The following is a 14,973-nucleotide window of genomic DNA, read 5'->3' as shown; positions in this document are numbered from 1 at the left end:
GTATATTATATATTTTGGATGTTTTTAATATATATTAAATCTAAAAATAAGTAATATATTTAGGTATATAAATCTATTTCGGTTATATTCGGATATCCGAGATATTTTGGTTCGGATCGGGTTCGGTTCTTTCGATACCAAAATTTGGAATCTGTTCGGATATTTAATCAATTTCGGTTCGGATTTGTTACTATTTTTTCGGACCGGGTTCGGTTCGGTTCTTCGCATCCGGCTTTTTTGCCCAGCCCTATGTTCGTGTTAAAAAGATAATTACGCGATTTTTTGTCGGCTTACACGATTTAATAGCCACAAGAGAAAATACTTATTGGGCGATGATTGTTGAGCCCAAATATTACTTTTTTGTTGGTGAGCCGAAATACTACTAATTGGGCTAAATTCGGGTTTTAATTAATGTCAGTAACCTCCACGGACCACTGCGGTAACCGACACGTCGTCCGTGTTTCTTAGTTTGGGCGGCAAATTTGCAGAACCGGCTCTGTCTTCTCTACCTTCTTTCAGTTCTGTAACAATGGTGGATGTGAGATTCTTTTTCGTCTCCTTAATCATCTTCTTCTTCATCGTCTTTTCTACAGTTTCTCAGTCACCAGGTTAATTTCTACTCTCCGTTACTTTTTACATTATTAAATTTTTCTTGAGTAAATAGTTTTTTTTTCCTTCTCTTAAATGTTTCCAGACCAAACCATGGAGAAGAAATCTCTTAGAGTTCTCTCGAAGACACTCATCGGCGATGATGGCAGAGTCTACGCTTGCTCCGACAACGATTTCTTCTCCTTCGAGTCTAACGGTTCAATCGCTTGGTCGGTACACATGGATTTTAAATGTAACACCGGTTTCTCCCCGGTTTATTCAGGTTTTAACCAGGTACATTCCAGTCTCCTCCCAACCGTTCTCCATCTCCTCTCTTTTCTCAAAACTGATGGGCGCTTGTTGTTTTCAGATGCTCGTTCTTACAGAGAACCGAATCCTGAGAATTGATTTCCCAAGAAACGGAACCAAATCTGAACCGGAAACGTTCTTCGACCCCGGCGAAACGATTCTCGGTTTCGCGGTTAGCATATCGAGTTCTTCGGTTTACATCACGGTCAAGGACCATGGTCTCTACGCTTACAATATGCTTCGGCAGCAACTCTGGATCGCAGAGCCTAAAACCGAACGGTTCGGTTACAGATTAGGTTGTCAAAAAGATTACGAAAACTGTAAATTCGATTCTGGACCGGTTATTGATTCTTGCGAAGCAAGCATCTACGTAACACTCTCTTTCTTTCTCAAGTTATTGTTGATTGATTCTTGCGAAGCACGCAAGCATCTATGTAACGCCTCTTTTGTTTTAATTTTTTTTTTCAGATTTCAAACAATGAAGGAGAACTCTACTCGTTATCTCTCCGTGGCACTTACAACCAATGGATTCAAGATTTGAGTGTTATAGACCGGTTCTTCACCGTTACACCTGGGAACAACGGTCTAGTATACGTTGTCTTCCCAACAAAATCTCTAGTTTTCGCATTAGATTCTTTCTCCGGTAACATTCTTTGGCAAAAAACCGTCGGTCCACTCTCAGAAAGTTCCGGTTCACTCCCTGTCATAGACACAAACAGTTAGTCTCTCATTAACAAATTTATTCCATTGTAAGATCGCTTGAACTTAGTTTAATCAAGGGTTTTGTTTAGGTTGGGTTTCGATTGGTTCGCTTGATGGAACATTGTACTCGTTTTCAAGAACAGGGGAGCTTCATAAGACACCAGAAAACGTAGAAACAGATTCAATGATCCAAGTAGAGCCGTTACTGGATTGCTCTGGCAACGCGGTTTATGTTTCTCAGACAAAGCTAGAAGGAAAGACCGATCAAGTCATTGGTGATAGTACTTTCGTGTCAGCCAAGAAACCAGAAACCGCGGTTTTTTCACTTGTGGTTCCGGAGACTAGATCTATCCACTGGTCTCATAGTTATTCTGGTAAAAATCCCTATCCTTAATTAAAGACTATTACTCTGGAAATTATTTTGATTTGATGGTTTTTTGTATTAGATCAATCTCCGAGTTTGTTACTTGACGAAGATCTACAACATTTTGTGTTGGACGAGAGGATTGTTCTTGCGTTCATTGCAGCTTCTAACTCTGGAAACCCATTTAGATGTCGTTCTAAACACGACAAACTGTCGTCTAGCTGTTCATTTGCAGAACCAGAGCATCTTGATATCTACATTGGTAAGCCCTAAAACACCATTTGTCTTCTTGGTTACTTGCATCTTAAGAAACTCTTTTTTTTTTTGTTTTCTTTCAGGTAATGAAAGAACGATAATTTGGTTTCTACTGTTCGAGTTTGTGATCATTGTCCTCTTTGCCGCGCTTGTGAGGTTCTGTTTTATGTTTTGGAAGAAACAAAAGCTTCAAGGTCGTCCCTTCAGTGCCTTTCTGGACAAGCGAGTAAGGAAGCCCTAGACTTCTTTTTGTTACTTAGATCCCAAGAAACTTCTTTTTACAGTATTTTACTTTTTTATTTCAGCGTTTGTTGCACAGAAAGAGGAGAGAAATCGATAGAACCATAACAAGACTTCAAAACGAATCAACGGCAGATGAATTCTCCGTGGATAAAATCAATGATTTGGTTCAAGAGAGGGAAAACGTGAAGAGGAAACTCTCTTCAACCTATAGTCTTGGGAGGGACATAGATGCATCGTCAAAGTCAAAAGATCATGTTCTTCCCTTGTACAGGGGAGGTTCTAGAAGCTTATCTTTTAGAAATAGGAAGAACGAGAGTATCACGATTTTTGAAACACATCGCCATGAATCATCATCCTCAGAAGAGAGCTATAGGGACCAACACTATGATGATGATGATGATGGTGTTGCGGATGACGAAAATGATGAAGGCGACTTGAAACGCAAGCAAAAGGGAAAGTTCCATGCTCATTCAGAGGGTTCTTCTAGTGATGATGGTGATGATGAATCGTGTGGTATTGCAAGTAGTAGAAGAAGCACATATTTGAAGAAGAGGTCGTTATCTTTTAGGGATTGAATATTCATATTGTGTGATTTGTAGTTTTATATCTATAACAAAACAAAAATATTTATAGCTATAATTCTTTAAATACTGATGAGATAATATGTAAATCATTGCATAATGTAAAATATTTGTTTAAAAATAGCCAAAGATGGATTGAGGTCACTGTATATACAATTTGGTAGAAGATTACAAAACTAAACCAAGCAAACCGGTTTTAACCCTACCTAACACCACTCTCCCCTCACTTGATTAGTTGTCCACATGCACACACATACACACACGCATGGCAAGTGGATACATAACATTTGAACTTGGAATTGTCTAAAAACTTGTTTATTTTGGGATCAATCATGCCAACAAAGGAGCATGACTACGCATCTTCTAATGATGTAAACCCTTCCCTTCTGTTCTTTCATATACTTCCCCAATCTTCTACTTATTGATCTCTTCTTTTCCTTTGATCTCTCTGAGCTTCTTACGACCCTCTCCATTTCCATTTTTCAGGCTTCTATATAACAATGGTTGAACAGAAGTCGTCACTGGTGACTGCTGAGAATGAAATGATACTTGTTTGGTCTCTTTAGGAGTAAGCTACAAAGCAGAATTGTTTTTTTTGTAGTTTTAGACTGATAGAGAAGAAAGAGTTTTGATAGAAGAGGACTGGTTTTGAAGTAGACTTAACTTGTGGAGGAGTGTGTGTATATATGGACAGAACTTGTGGCATGCATGCTTAGTTACATTATCAACTAAAATTATACATATCCAACTTAGAAAATATATTAATGACTTCATAAAAAATCATAAACACACACACCTATGATAAAACAGATAAAATATATATCCATGACTTCATAAAACCCAACAAAATTGAAACTTGAGCTTATTACTTTAAGTTTTGTCAATCGATCCTAAACTAATACTGTTATCAAAATAAGTGCATGTAAAACACAATCCCATATGTTTTTTCTCGTGTTCCACCATGCAATCAAGCATAACTTGAACCTGGCCTTGCTTCATAGTTTCCACTTAAACCATACAACTCAGAAATAGTATTTCTTTGGTAACCAATTTAATTAGTCACATTTTATGGTAACCAACGCATAAAATACGGGGAACTGTTTAATCAATGGTCACCATACACTAGTTATGTTTTCCATGTGTGTGTTTCAAGACAAATGACTTTATGATTTGCGGATGAAAACACATTAAATTTGTACTTTAATTTCTTTCATATGTACGAATCAGCAGGTATAATTTTCTTTTAGTATGCGAGTCCAGATTATGTGGACATATCTCAATTAGATGTTACGTATGCGGGGTTATCTCTTTTTCAGATTTTTGTTGAGAAATATTTTTATTTATTTAATGGATCAATCTGGTTTACGTTTAAACTCCATCAATATTCAAGATTCCATTTGAATTTTATAATAAAAATAAACCAGCAAACACATTTTAATCTCAGTATGTTACTAGAAATGATCAATAATGCAATGTTATTGGCCGACAAAAACAATGCTTTTGAAGCGAACAAAGTAACTTAACAGAGACAAGTCCTGAAATGGTAGCAAAGGAAGATGTGGAGCCACAACACGTGATATTCGCGTGACTGCATGCTTACTGTTTGGCATAATCCAGACAACCTTTGTTTATCTTGTCTCCTGACTAATACTGATGTGATTAATTTTCTTATTGATGTTTTGTTCCAAAATAATCTATTATATTATATTATATTAAAACAGAAGTTATGACTTCTTTTATATGGATATTTTAAAATGGATTATCCTCTTGAATGTTTATCAAATTTTACATAATTTAATTATCATATCTTTTAACCTTTTTATCTTACATAATGTAATTATCAAATTTTCAGAAACATTTTAAATTTTATTTTCGAAAATAAATTAATTTAAATTTTAACTATTACAAAATATAATTATAATTTCAAATTAAATTTATTTTTGTTTTATGAATGAAAAAAATCATATAAAATATTTTAATTATATTTTAATGATAGGCAAATATTTAAATTAATTAATTTTCTGAAATACATTTTATAAAGATGTTAAGAAGATTTTGTTAGAAAAAATATCCATTTCTATTGCAAATAAAATGAAATAAAATAAAAATATATCATCCAACTTTATGTATTTCAGGTAATTTTTCAAATAAAATTTTTACTACAAAATAATTTTGCATGTACAGTATATTATAGTTTTTTAAAAACTATATTGTTTGTTGTTCTTAATAATATTTCAAAATATTTCTTCTCTATTATGTAGATCCAATTTAATTTGACTTCCACATACATTTTGAATTTAGATAAAATTAATAATTATATAATATAGTATTGTTACATAATAATATTCTCAAAATAAAATTTGTTACAAAATTTATAGTAATAACAATATAAGCTACTTAAATTATGGATATTATAGAGTTATATAATACATATAAATTACATTAATTTAGTGATAAATTTTATTATATAAACTAAAATATTTTAGTATACAAAGTAAAAATCCGCATGGATCCGCGAATCAAAATCTAGTTATGTAACAGTGAACTTGAACATAATTTTAGTATCATTATGCAGTATCTTTGCCTTGGATTAATCAAAGATTATGTCCGTAATTAAAAACACTGTACGGTTCAACGCATCAAGTACTAGTTTCGATCCTGTAATACAAGTTTGGTTTACTAATCATGATTATAGACTTTATAGTAGGGTGATTAGTTTCTGTTTTATGAAGCATCTGATATCTTGGAATTAGTGATTTTATTTTGGACCCCTCGTGTATATTGATACCAACCTTGTTATATATTCCTCTCTTATTATTAACTACAGGACTTGTTATGTGATAAATGTTTACATCTACAGTATAATATGAACAATTTTAGAGAAACAGAAACGTTGATTTAGAATTTGTTCATACATAATACTTCAATGATGTTTATATATTTCATGGGCCTATAGAAAACTAATATACATCAATGTTTCGATTAGCTACACGTACTGAGAAATTATTCAGAAACTAGTAACAGTCGAAATCTAATCCCACAAAACTAACTCCTACTCCATTGATTGGCACATTGGTTGTCATGCGATCAAAATTACTAATAATAAAATTCTAATCACATCTCATAATTATGTTATCAAAATTACTTATACAGTTATACTCAAATCCTTATCCCATATGGTTACATCGGTGTAAAATATTGAATTGCAGGGAACCTTTCCTCCAATCGAACTCTTACTTATTGGGCTTTTATGGGCTCTAGGTGTCATAATAGATGTGACCCATACTTTCCTTTTTGAACAACCGCATATTAAAGTCTGAATGAATTTGCTTTAACAAAGATATATTATGGGGATATTATAGTATCCAATTATTAAAAATAAAAAAAAAATATTAAAGGGAGAAGAGAGAAAAGGTGAAAAAAAAGTAGAAGATTTAGAACTTCATACTAACTTCATTGTCCAAATGTCAATCATTTACTAGTTTGATTTTAAAAACAAAAACAAATTTAATTAAATAATTTAATTTTATTAAAAAATTTTTTTTGTTATTTAAGAATTCCATGTGGATTGACAACGTTAAAGAGGCTCTAATAATTTAGTTTTTCATACATATATATATATATATATATATATATATATTTCTATTAAATATGAAAATTATTTTATTAAACCTTTCTTAGTTTTATAATATAAAATAAATTGAATATTCTAAACAAATACAAATCTGTTATTATTTTAACTAAAGTGAATTAAAATGTTAATCAGCCTATATACATATGTTATATTCAATCATCCACAAGACTTTTCAAAATCTTCATGGGGTCAAACAAATAAGTTTTCATGTGGTATGTACTTCTGTAATCACAACCGGTCTTAATCCCCACACACTATGCAATAGTTTACGGTATTTATTTTTCAAAAAATTATAAAGTAAAACGATTTTTTTTTTCTCTAACTTGCCGTTTTTAGATTCGATTCTTCCTATTAAATCTAATTTTGTTATCACATTGGATATGATAATATTGAGTGCCTTAATTTTATGAAGTGTCTTTTTGTTACAAAACGTTTTTAAAATGCCCCCATATCACTTAGTATTTTATGAATATCGACAGTTTTTAAAGACTTATAAATGGGATAAATAAAATAAATTTCACATGGAAATGTACTACCTCCTGCAATAAATCTAGTTTTATGACTTTATCACATTGGAAAAGCGGTTCGTAACTACCATACTGCATAGGAAAAAAGAGAAACAGTCATGATTAGTACTGCAAAACACCAAAAGAAGAAACAATCGACTCAAATTTGAATTCGTGGGTAAAAGTTTATAGAGATGAACAGAAAAATAGACAAAATAAAAGACAAGAAGTGAGATGATAAATAATTATAATTTAAAAAAATAGGAAAATAAATAATACAGAAAATACCCTGCACGAATAAAAAGAAAAGACAAAGATTTGATATTAATGAATCATTTTTCCATATTACACCAGTCACAGGTGATGCCTACATTTGCATGCATCGTTTGCTCCCACCACAATCATTAGTTTCTATTATGGGCCCCTTGCTAAGTTGCATAACCGGTCCAACCCGAATAAGCTGTACTCGGTCGGTTTTTATATTCCTGCAATCCAAAAATTTGAAACCACTATTTATATCTATATCTGCAACATGTCAATCTTTGGAACGTTTGATGCTTTAATCTTAATGCTTTAATGTTTTTACTTGGTTTTGGCTTGAATACTTCTACTCTCAAGGTTCAGCGATCGTATTCAATCCAAAGATCATAGTAAACATTTATCATCACGTTTACAACCATGATGAAAAATATATACATCAAATTTCAATCCAAAGATCATATTAAACATTTATCATCACGTTTACAACCATGATGAAAAATATATACATCAAAAACAAACTAATGAAAGTTAAATTCGGATTAAGCGTCCATACGTTTATGAGAGATCAACTTATTCTCAGAAGAAAATAGTAAACTAGTTGATAGTTAGTCGTCATCATCACATGTACAACGATGATGAATATGACATCCACATGGTCATGGATTTTGATGTGTCCGACCACAAACCCACTAATTATAGATTCTCTTGATATAGAGTCCACTCGAACACGCATCGAATTAATTTGCCTCACTATAACCAAACAAAAGACGACCATGTTATTGATAACAACTGTACACTCTATACACATTCACCATGTCACCATTTCATATTTTTCAAAATCAAATTACAGAATAGTATATAATCCATATCAGCCTATCCATTCTTCACATTCGGCCAACCCCCTCACCATGTGCCACCATCTCTCATAATTGGTCCATCTCAATTTTTCATACGTCGGCCAACAAGATTTTTCGTTGGTCTATTCTTAAATTTTCACATTATTTTCACACAAACATGTTTATATTTACAACACATATAATTTCTTAATTTTTCTATAAGCTTTGAAAGTTCCCGGCATCCAGAGCCCCATCAGCCGTTGATAATATAATGGATTAATTGTTACTATGTGAGCGTTGTATATTGTCAGATGGAAAGTATTTTCTAACAAGTTATTAACTCATTTCATTAGGATGACATTACTAGTTTGTAACCACATGAAATGTAAAACACATGTTCTAGTTAGTGATAAATTAATGAAACGTAATCCACAAGTAAATTGTCTAAATGGGACATTAAATAGTTCCAACTACGACAATTCAAGCTAGCTTGCATGCATTACTTTTCCTTTTGATGTATTAACCAACTAAAGTGAGTATTAAGTCGTTTTCTATCGGATTATTAAATATGTTTTATCTACTATCATGATTTCAACATTTCATTTGATGTGAACACTATTATATTTGGTGAAGTGGCATGTGATTATTTACCACTCATAAAAGATCAGATCAGATGTCCACCTTTCCAAAATCTGTGCCAATTTTTTTCAACTCATAAATAGTGTGCACAGTAATACTACTGTCACTTTAAAGTATAATAATTTCGAGTTAGAATAAATAAAATAAAAACAGTAACACACAAATATGTTTCGAACAACAACAATTAAAAATTGATAATGAACAATATCTGACGATTCATTATTTTTGTTGTTGCGTTTGGTGACTATCATTAAGAAAAATAAATTCTTGTAATAAATTAATGAACTGCATAAACTTAATCATGCAATATATATATGTATGGGATATTAAAAGTCATTAAAAAAATTGTTTTGAAGAATTTGAATTCAAAACACTGAGAAGGAAGGACCATTTTTAAAAAATATACTATACACAATAGCAGAAAATGCCAAGTGAGTTTGATTCCTAAAGGGGATTATACCCAAAAATGCTATATATATTGTAAGATTTTTATATACAAGGCAAGCAGCTTCTCTCTATATTCCAGTTTATTTAAAATTTCAAATATTTTTCTATCTGTCTAAAGATACGAAAGAATTTAAACATTAATATACCCAATATGATTTTTATAAAATAAGGGACTAAAATAATCCACTGAGAATAAGAGAAAAATTATAAGTGCTGCCTAGTTGCGTCATTCTCCCTCCTTACTTCACAAGTTTTTTGCTCGTTTACAAAACAAAACAAAAAGTAAAAGAAATATTTCGTTTCCAATGGCTCTGCGAGGAGATGAGCATGAGTTTATGAACCTAAGAGAATGGGATCGAAGAGCTCGATTGATCCGAGAAAACCCTACTTCAAGAAGGTTCTCTGCTTCATACGTTGGAAGCTTTAGAGAAGATCATCACAAGTCTTCTTCAAGAACATACTTAAATAGCATCTCTAGCACTGCCTCTTCTCCTGGCTACACCCTCAAAGGTGGCTAAACATCTTCCACCCTTTTTGTCTCTTATTTGTGTGTTATGAATTTAATTGTCTGATAATTTTTAAACTTCAAATCGTTATAACAGACGAGATTGACCCATCAACATATTCCTTCACCAACGCACTCAAGGGTAAGTTTCTCAAGAGTAATCAAAATGTTAATATAAATCAAAAGAACATAGAAAACAAACGAGGAATGTTCAAATATGTGTTCTGTTTTTTTTTTTGGTTTGCAGCGTTACAAGCAAAGACAATGTTCAATAACAGAGAATGGTTAACACAAGAAGGGTTTGCATTGAATTCGAAATGGAACGAAGCAGAGAAATATATATGTAATCCAGTGTCTGGAGAAGTTCCAATGGAGTGTTTGTCTTCTAAGACATTAAGTGCAAGATCTTTTAGAAACTTGACCACCACCATGTCTGCTCCTCTTCACTACCCTGATCCCAATCCATTGATGAATAATATTGGTCAAAACAAACCCAATGATAATTCTAACGTTAAAGTCATTCACGAGGATCTTTATGCTCCTGATCCTGTTCTTGTTCGAGGTGACTGATTTTAAATAGGTTCCCTTTTTGGTGTTGGCTTTCTTGAAGTTTTTTCTCATTTATCTTGGGGTGTTTTTCTTAGCAGAAAAGAAAGTTGTGGGGCTGAAACGGGATGTGGGCATTCAGAGTACGTCGGTGGATCTTAGCTCCGGTAGCCCTAGTCCGGCAAAGACGCCTCCGATCATGGAACGGTCACTGAAACGACACGTGGAAGCTAATGATTCGCCAGTGGAATTTAATCTCAAACTAGAAGGTCAACAAGAGGTACTACCAAAAAAAAATTATAACAAAAATAGTAAACAAGTAAAAAAATTCTACAATTACATTAGGTAAAAGATAAAATGAATAAATGACTCCTAACCATAATCTTTAAATACTAAATTCTAAACCCTAATCACTAAATCCAAATCTAAATATAAATAAAATGTTGAATAATTTTAATTAATGTAATTTAAAAAAAAATTCATTTGTGTGTTGTTTTGGAATAAAAAGGCAATTTTATTTTCATGTAAAGTATTCAAGATACATATGTTCCCTACCATGAGGTCGATGAAATGGTACGGAAGTTAATACTTGCACAAACATTTTGAGTTGCTCGTGCATCAATAATTAGATTCATTCGCAAGATAAGTAACGCACCAAACATTTAATGGCACCAATGTTTTTCAATCATAGAAAGAGACAATGATAAAACTCTTCTACGTTAGTGTTTTTGTACATGCGTTGAGAATTCATTTTATGATTAAGATTCTTTCATATAAGATAAGAAACATAGTACACATGAATATCAATCAGAGAAACACATACAAAAATGTATAAATCATATGATATCACTCTTTCATGAAAAAAATCTTTCATTAGATTTAGACCCCATTTCAAGATTTTGTATCCAACTCACGTGATACCATCTATATTCCCTATACATTGGTATGTGCGGTGCATGCATTTATGTATCTATACATTTATAGTCATAGACACATAGGCTCGGACTCATAGATTCAGTCTCATTTGGCACTAGTTATTATTCAAAATCAATCCCCAAGTTTACACTTTTGACTACAGTAAAACAAAATTTGATTTACTATTTTACGGTTTGGACTTGAAAGGCTGAAACTATAAAATTCTTTTTTTTTAAATAACTATAAAATTATTGTCCAAACGGCCAAAACTTTCCTAAACTATAAGGAAAATACCACATTTTAGGTTCCAACGTACGTATAGTTTTCTTAATATATAAAATTATATGTTGATAATATGTAATTCTATAAGGATTTGAAGTTGGAAGACAAAGAGAAAGAAGGAGACAAGCAAGAGATGAGTAAAGAAGAAGCAGTAGAGAAGCAAGAGGTGAGTAATACAGAAGGAGAAGAAACAGAAGAGAAGCAAGAGATGAGGAGTATTAAAGAAGGAGAAGGAGAAGAGAAGCAAGAGATGAGTGATGAAGAAGAAGAAGAAGAAGAAGAAATGAAGAAGCAGAAGAAGCGAGGAGGAAGTGGATGCTTCTCATGGAGAAGATCAAGACAAAGACAAGCTAGAAAATCAAAATACATCTTCCCTATTTGTGTTCCTCATCTTGTCAAAGGTTGTTGAAAACAACCTTACAACCCAAGAGATTCTTCAAAAAACAACAAGGAACTTCTTAATGAGATTATTAGTATCATTATTATATAGTATTAGTCCTTCCTCTTCATTTAGATATTCATCATTCATGGGAAATGTCAAAAGCTTAACAGTTCTTTTGCTATCCCTTTTCTCTCTATAACATAATGCTCGTCTCTAGAGTCCCATCTCTGTTGTGCTTTCTCTTACTTCATGATTATTCTGTTTCCTCCTCCTGATCAGCCTTCCATTCCATAATAGCTAGAGTGTGTCGACCACCACATGCCACAAACTTAGCTATCCACTTTCCATCCTCTTCTTCATCAGCGTGGTTAAACTGTCCTTCAGGTGGTGGAATGTCTATAGGAAGCTCCAATGGCTGTCCCGTCGTCACTTTTCTTCCATACCCGAGTCTACCGTGGTCTCCTCGACCAAACTGATCACAAGATATATAAAAAGAGAGGTTAGAACTTCAACTTCAAGTTTAACCCCCAACAGAAATATTTTTCTTCCTAAGAGAACTTACCGAGAAGATCCTGCCGTCTCTTGTCAAAGCAACTGAATGAGTTCCGCCACATGAGACCTGAGGAGAAAAGGATTGATATAAGCTTCCGAAGTAGTTGAGAAACTGGTAGTTTTAGTTTTTTTTTTACCTGAATGATGTCTTCTCCAGCTAAGAGATTAACTTTCTGTGGAACCATTTTGCTGCTCTTGTCATTGTCACCAAACCCAAGCCTACCATGTTCCCCTCTCCCCCAAGCATATACCTATAAGTCACAACATTGATAGTCAAGAATCTACATCAAGCTCAGAGAAAACCCAAGCAATGGCTTGACAAAGAACCAATAATAGTAGAGTATATCAGTTCCTATACCTCTCCTTCTTCGGTTAAAGCTGTTGAATGCCATCCTCCAGCAGCTATATCAACCTAAAAACATGCGTTTCATGAGTGGAAAATTGTTAAGCTTCTATTGTAGACACAAGGCTATAACAAAAGCCTTTACAGATTAAGCATCAGAAGGCAGTTGGTTTCCTTTTAGTCGCTAAAAAATAGAAAAGTTTTTAGACCACATACCAAAGTGAGATCATCGAGGCCTTGAACCGGAATAGGATGAGATCTCGGTTGGGTATCTCCGGTTCCAAGTTGTCCATATTCATTATTACCCCAAGCCCACAAAGTTCCATCTTCTTTGAGAGCCAAGTTATGAAATGCTCCAACAGCAATCAGACGAACGTTTTCAAGACCCTGAACTCTTACAGGCACAGATATCTGTTTTCTGTGATTGAAATAGAACACAAGAAAGTCCCAACCCCACATTTAGTAACAGCAGACAAGACAACACACACGTTATAATTGATTAATGAAAGGAAATAAGGTTAAGTACATGTCACCGGGAGGCCAAGGCTGACCCCAGGTCCAGACAGAACCTTCACGGGTTAGAACCACAGAGTGAGTACCTCCTGCAGCTACCTATTATGTTAACCATAGAAAAATCTGGTTTAGACAAAAAAGTATCAAAACCAGAGGTAAATGCAGAGAGGTAAACGGGGGAAAAGCACCTGACGGACTGTAAGTTTAGGGGCACAACGCTTAGGGATTACAATATCTCTACGCACAGGCCTACCTGAATCATCCTTGGAAGGCTCTTCACCACACTGCCCATATTCGTTTCCACCTAAGTACAAAAAGGAGCATAAGAGTCTCTCTCTACCTTTTAAGATCACTAAGGACACAATCAATAGATAGAAATCTAAGGGAATATGCATACCCCAGGCATAAGCTCGGCCTTGATCATCAACAGCTAAACAATGCCAACCACCAATAGCTGCCTATGATCCATTCATTGAAAACACAGACTCCGAGTAAACAACGACGAGCAAATAGTAGCAAAAAATAAAGATAGTTTGATAAGTGAATGATTTGTACACCTGTGTAATCTTGACATTGGCGAGAGACTTAACAAGACTAGGTACGCTTTCTGTTTTCTTCTCTGGTGGGTGTCCTAATGTCCCCCTTTGATTCCAACCCCATGTAAACAACTGAGATAACCATTGAAGACATTAGTTTCTGCTTCAAAAGATGTATTCTCAGATAAGAGCTAAAAGCTTAAAAGAGGATCGAAGTAAAAAAAATAAAAAAATTCAGACATAGCCAGGAAAAGATAGATCCAACTGGTAACACACTAAAACCTAAACGAAAATCATATACCAACCAGGGTCTGATGATCTGTTCAAGAACAACTCAAACATCTTATCCCATTCAGATGGGTTTAAAAATGAGATTCAGAACTAGACTAGTAACAAAGCTCATTGGTGAACTGGGTTTGTGTATAAACCAGAAAAAGACAAAACTTTAAACCCTCTCTCGATTGCTCTATCAAATCTCAAAAACCCTCTCTTTTTTTTCACCAAATCCAACTTCAAATCAACTCAAAGCATTGAACTTTATGAGCAAAACCCACCAAAGAAAAGAGAATATGAATCGAGAAGAGTTAATTAACCTTGCCATCATCGCAAATGGCGAGGGAGTTGCGGCTACCTCCGACGACGGAGCGAACGGCAAAAGGGTCAAGAGCCTCAACGACGCAAGCCCATTCCTTTTCTTCGTAAGTTCCAAGTCCTAGCTGCCCATCTTCTCCAGAGCCCCTGTACACAAACACACACAATCAAAACAAAACAGCCATCAAGTAAGAAACATCAATGAAGAAAACAGAGATGTTAGAAGAAGAGAACTGACCAAGCTATGACGGAAGTAGCTGAAGCCATCTGCTTGCGAAAGAGAGAGAGAGAGAGAAAGTGAGTGGAAAACCGAGGAAAAAGCAGAGGGCACTCGCTCGGTGTGATTCTTCAATTCGAGGGTTATGCGTTGTGTCATTTAGCTAATTCATTATTTTATTTTGTTTTTGGACCGATTAATTATTAGTTTATTACCTACTAGGTAA

The 14,973-nt window shown here is 33.9% G+C and overlaps 4 protein-coding genes across 7 annotated transcripts; 2 read left to right on the top strand and 2 right to left on the bottom strand.

Moving 5' to 3' along the window:
• The first annotated feature begins 245 nt into the window (after positions 1-245).
• LOC103847528 (protein GAMETE EXPRESSED 3) lies at positions 246-7,962 on the top strand. The gene is made up of 8 exons (XM_009124621.3): positions 246-608; positions 695-882; positions 959-1,267; positions 1,366-1,615; positions 1,689-1,973; positions 2,046-2,225; positions 2,302-2,444; positions 2,524-7,962. The coding sequence occupies exons 1-8, from the start codon at positions 530-532 to the stop codon at positions 3,034-3,036; spliced, it is 1,947 nt and encodes a 648-aa protein (XP_009122869.1). The 5' UTR covers positions 246-529; the 3' UTR covers positions 3,037-7,962.
• On the bottom strand, positions 3,248-9,207 carry LOC103846365. Its single transcript, XM_033282562.1, has one exon. The coding sequence runs from the start codon at positions 3,519-3,521 to the stop codon at positions 3,369-3,371; it is 153 nt and encodes a 50-aa protein (XP_033138453.1). The 5' UTR covers positions 3,522-9,207; the 3' UTR covers positions 3,248-3,368.
• Positions 9,208-9,443: 236 nt separating this feature from the next.
• On the top strand, positions 9,444-12,098 carry LOC103846363 (myelin transcription factor 1). Of its 4 annotated transcripts, none has more exons than XM_033282558.1 (5): positions 9,444-9,875; positions 9,968-10,012; positions 10,118-10,432; positions 10,518-10,696; positions 11,711-12,098. In XM_033282558.1, exons 1-5 carry the CDS (start codon positions 9,671-9,673, stop codon positions 12,020-12,022), a joined length of 1,056 nt encoding a protein of 351 aa, XP_033138449.1. In that variant the 5' UTR covers positions 9,444-9,670; the 3' UTR covers positions 12,023-12,098. The 4 variants fall into 4 exon arrangements, with proteins under 4 accessions (XP_033138449.1, XP_009121523.1, XP_009121522.1 ...); XM_009123275.3 differs by having other exon boundaries at positions 9,446-9,875; positions 10,515-10,696; XM_009123274.3 differs by having other exon boundaries at positions 9,448-9,875; positions 11,702-12,098.
• LOC103846364 (ultraviolet-B receptor UVR8) lies at positions 12,046-14,952 on the bottom strand. The gene is made up of 11 exons (XM_009123276.3): positions 14,769-14,952; positions 14,533-14,677; positions 13,961-14,071; positions 13,801-13,861; positions 13,592-13,707; positions 13,417-13,502; positions 13,107-13,308; positions 12,906-12,959; positions 12,685-12,798; positions 12,558-12,614; positions 12,046-12,467 (listed from the first exon to the last, which is right to left on the bottom strand). Exons 1-11 carry the CDS (start codon positions 14,795-14,797, stop codon positions 12,249-12,251), a joined length of 1,194 nt encoding a protein of 397 aa, XP_009121524.1. The 5' UTR covers positions 14,798-14,952; the 3' UTR covers positions 12,046-12,248.
• Positions 14,953-14,973: the final 21 nt, after the last annotated feature.

The sequence above is a fragment of the Brassica rapa genome, chromosome A10, assembly GCF_000309985.2.
Source record: "Brassica rapa cultivar Chiifu-401-42 chromosome A10, CAAS_Brap_v3.01, whole genome shotgun sequence".
NCBI lineage: Eukaryota > Viridiplantae > Streptophyta > Magnoliopsida > Brassicales > Brassicaceae > Brassica > Brassica rapa.
This window is presented reverse-complemented; position numbering and strand designations above follow the sequence as displayed.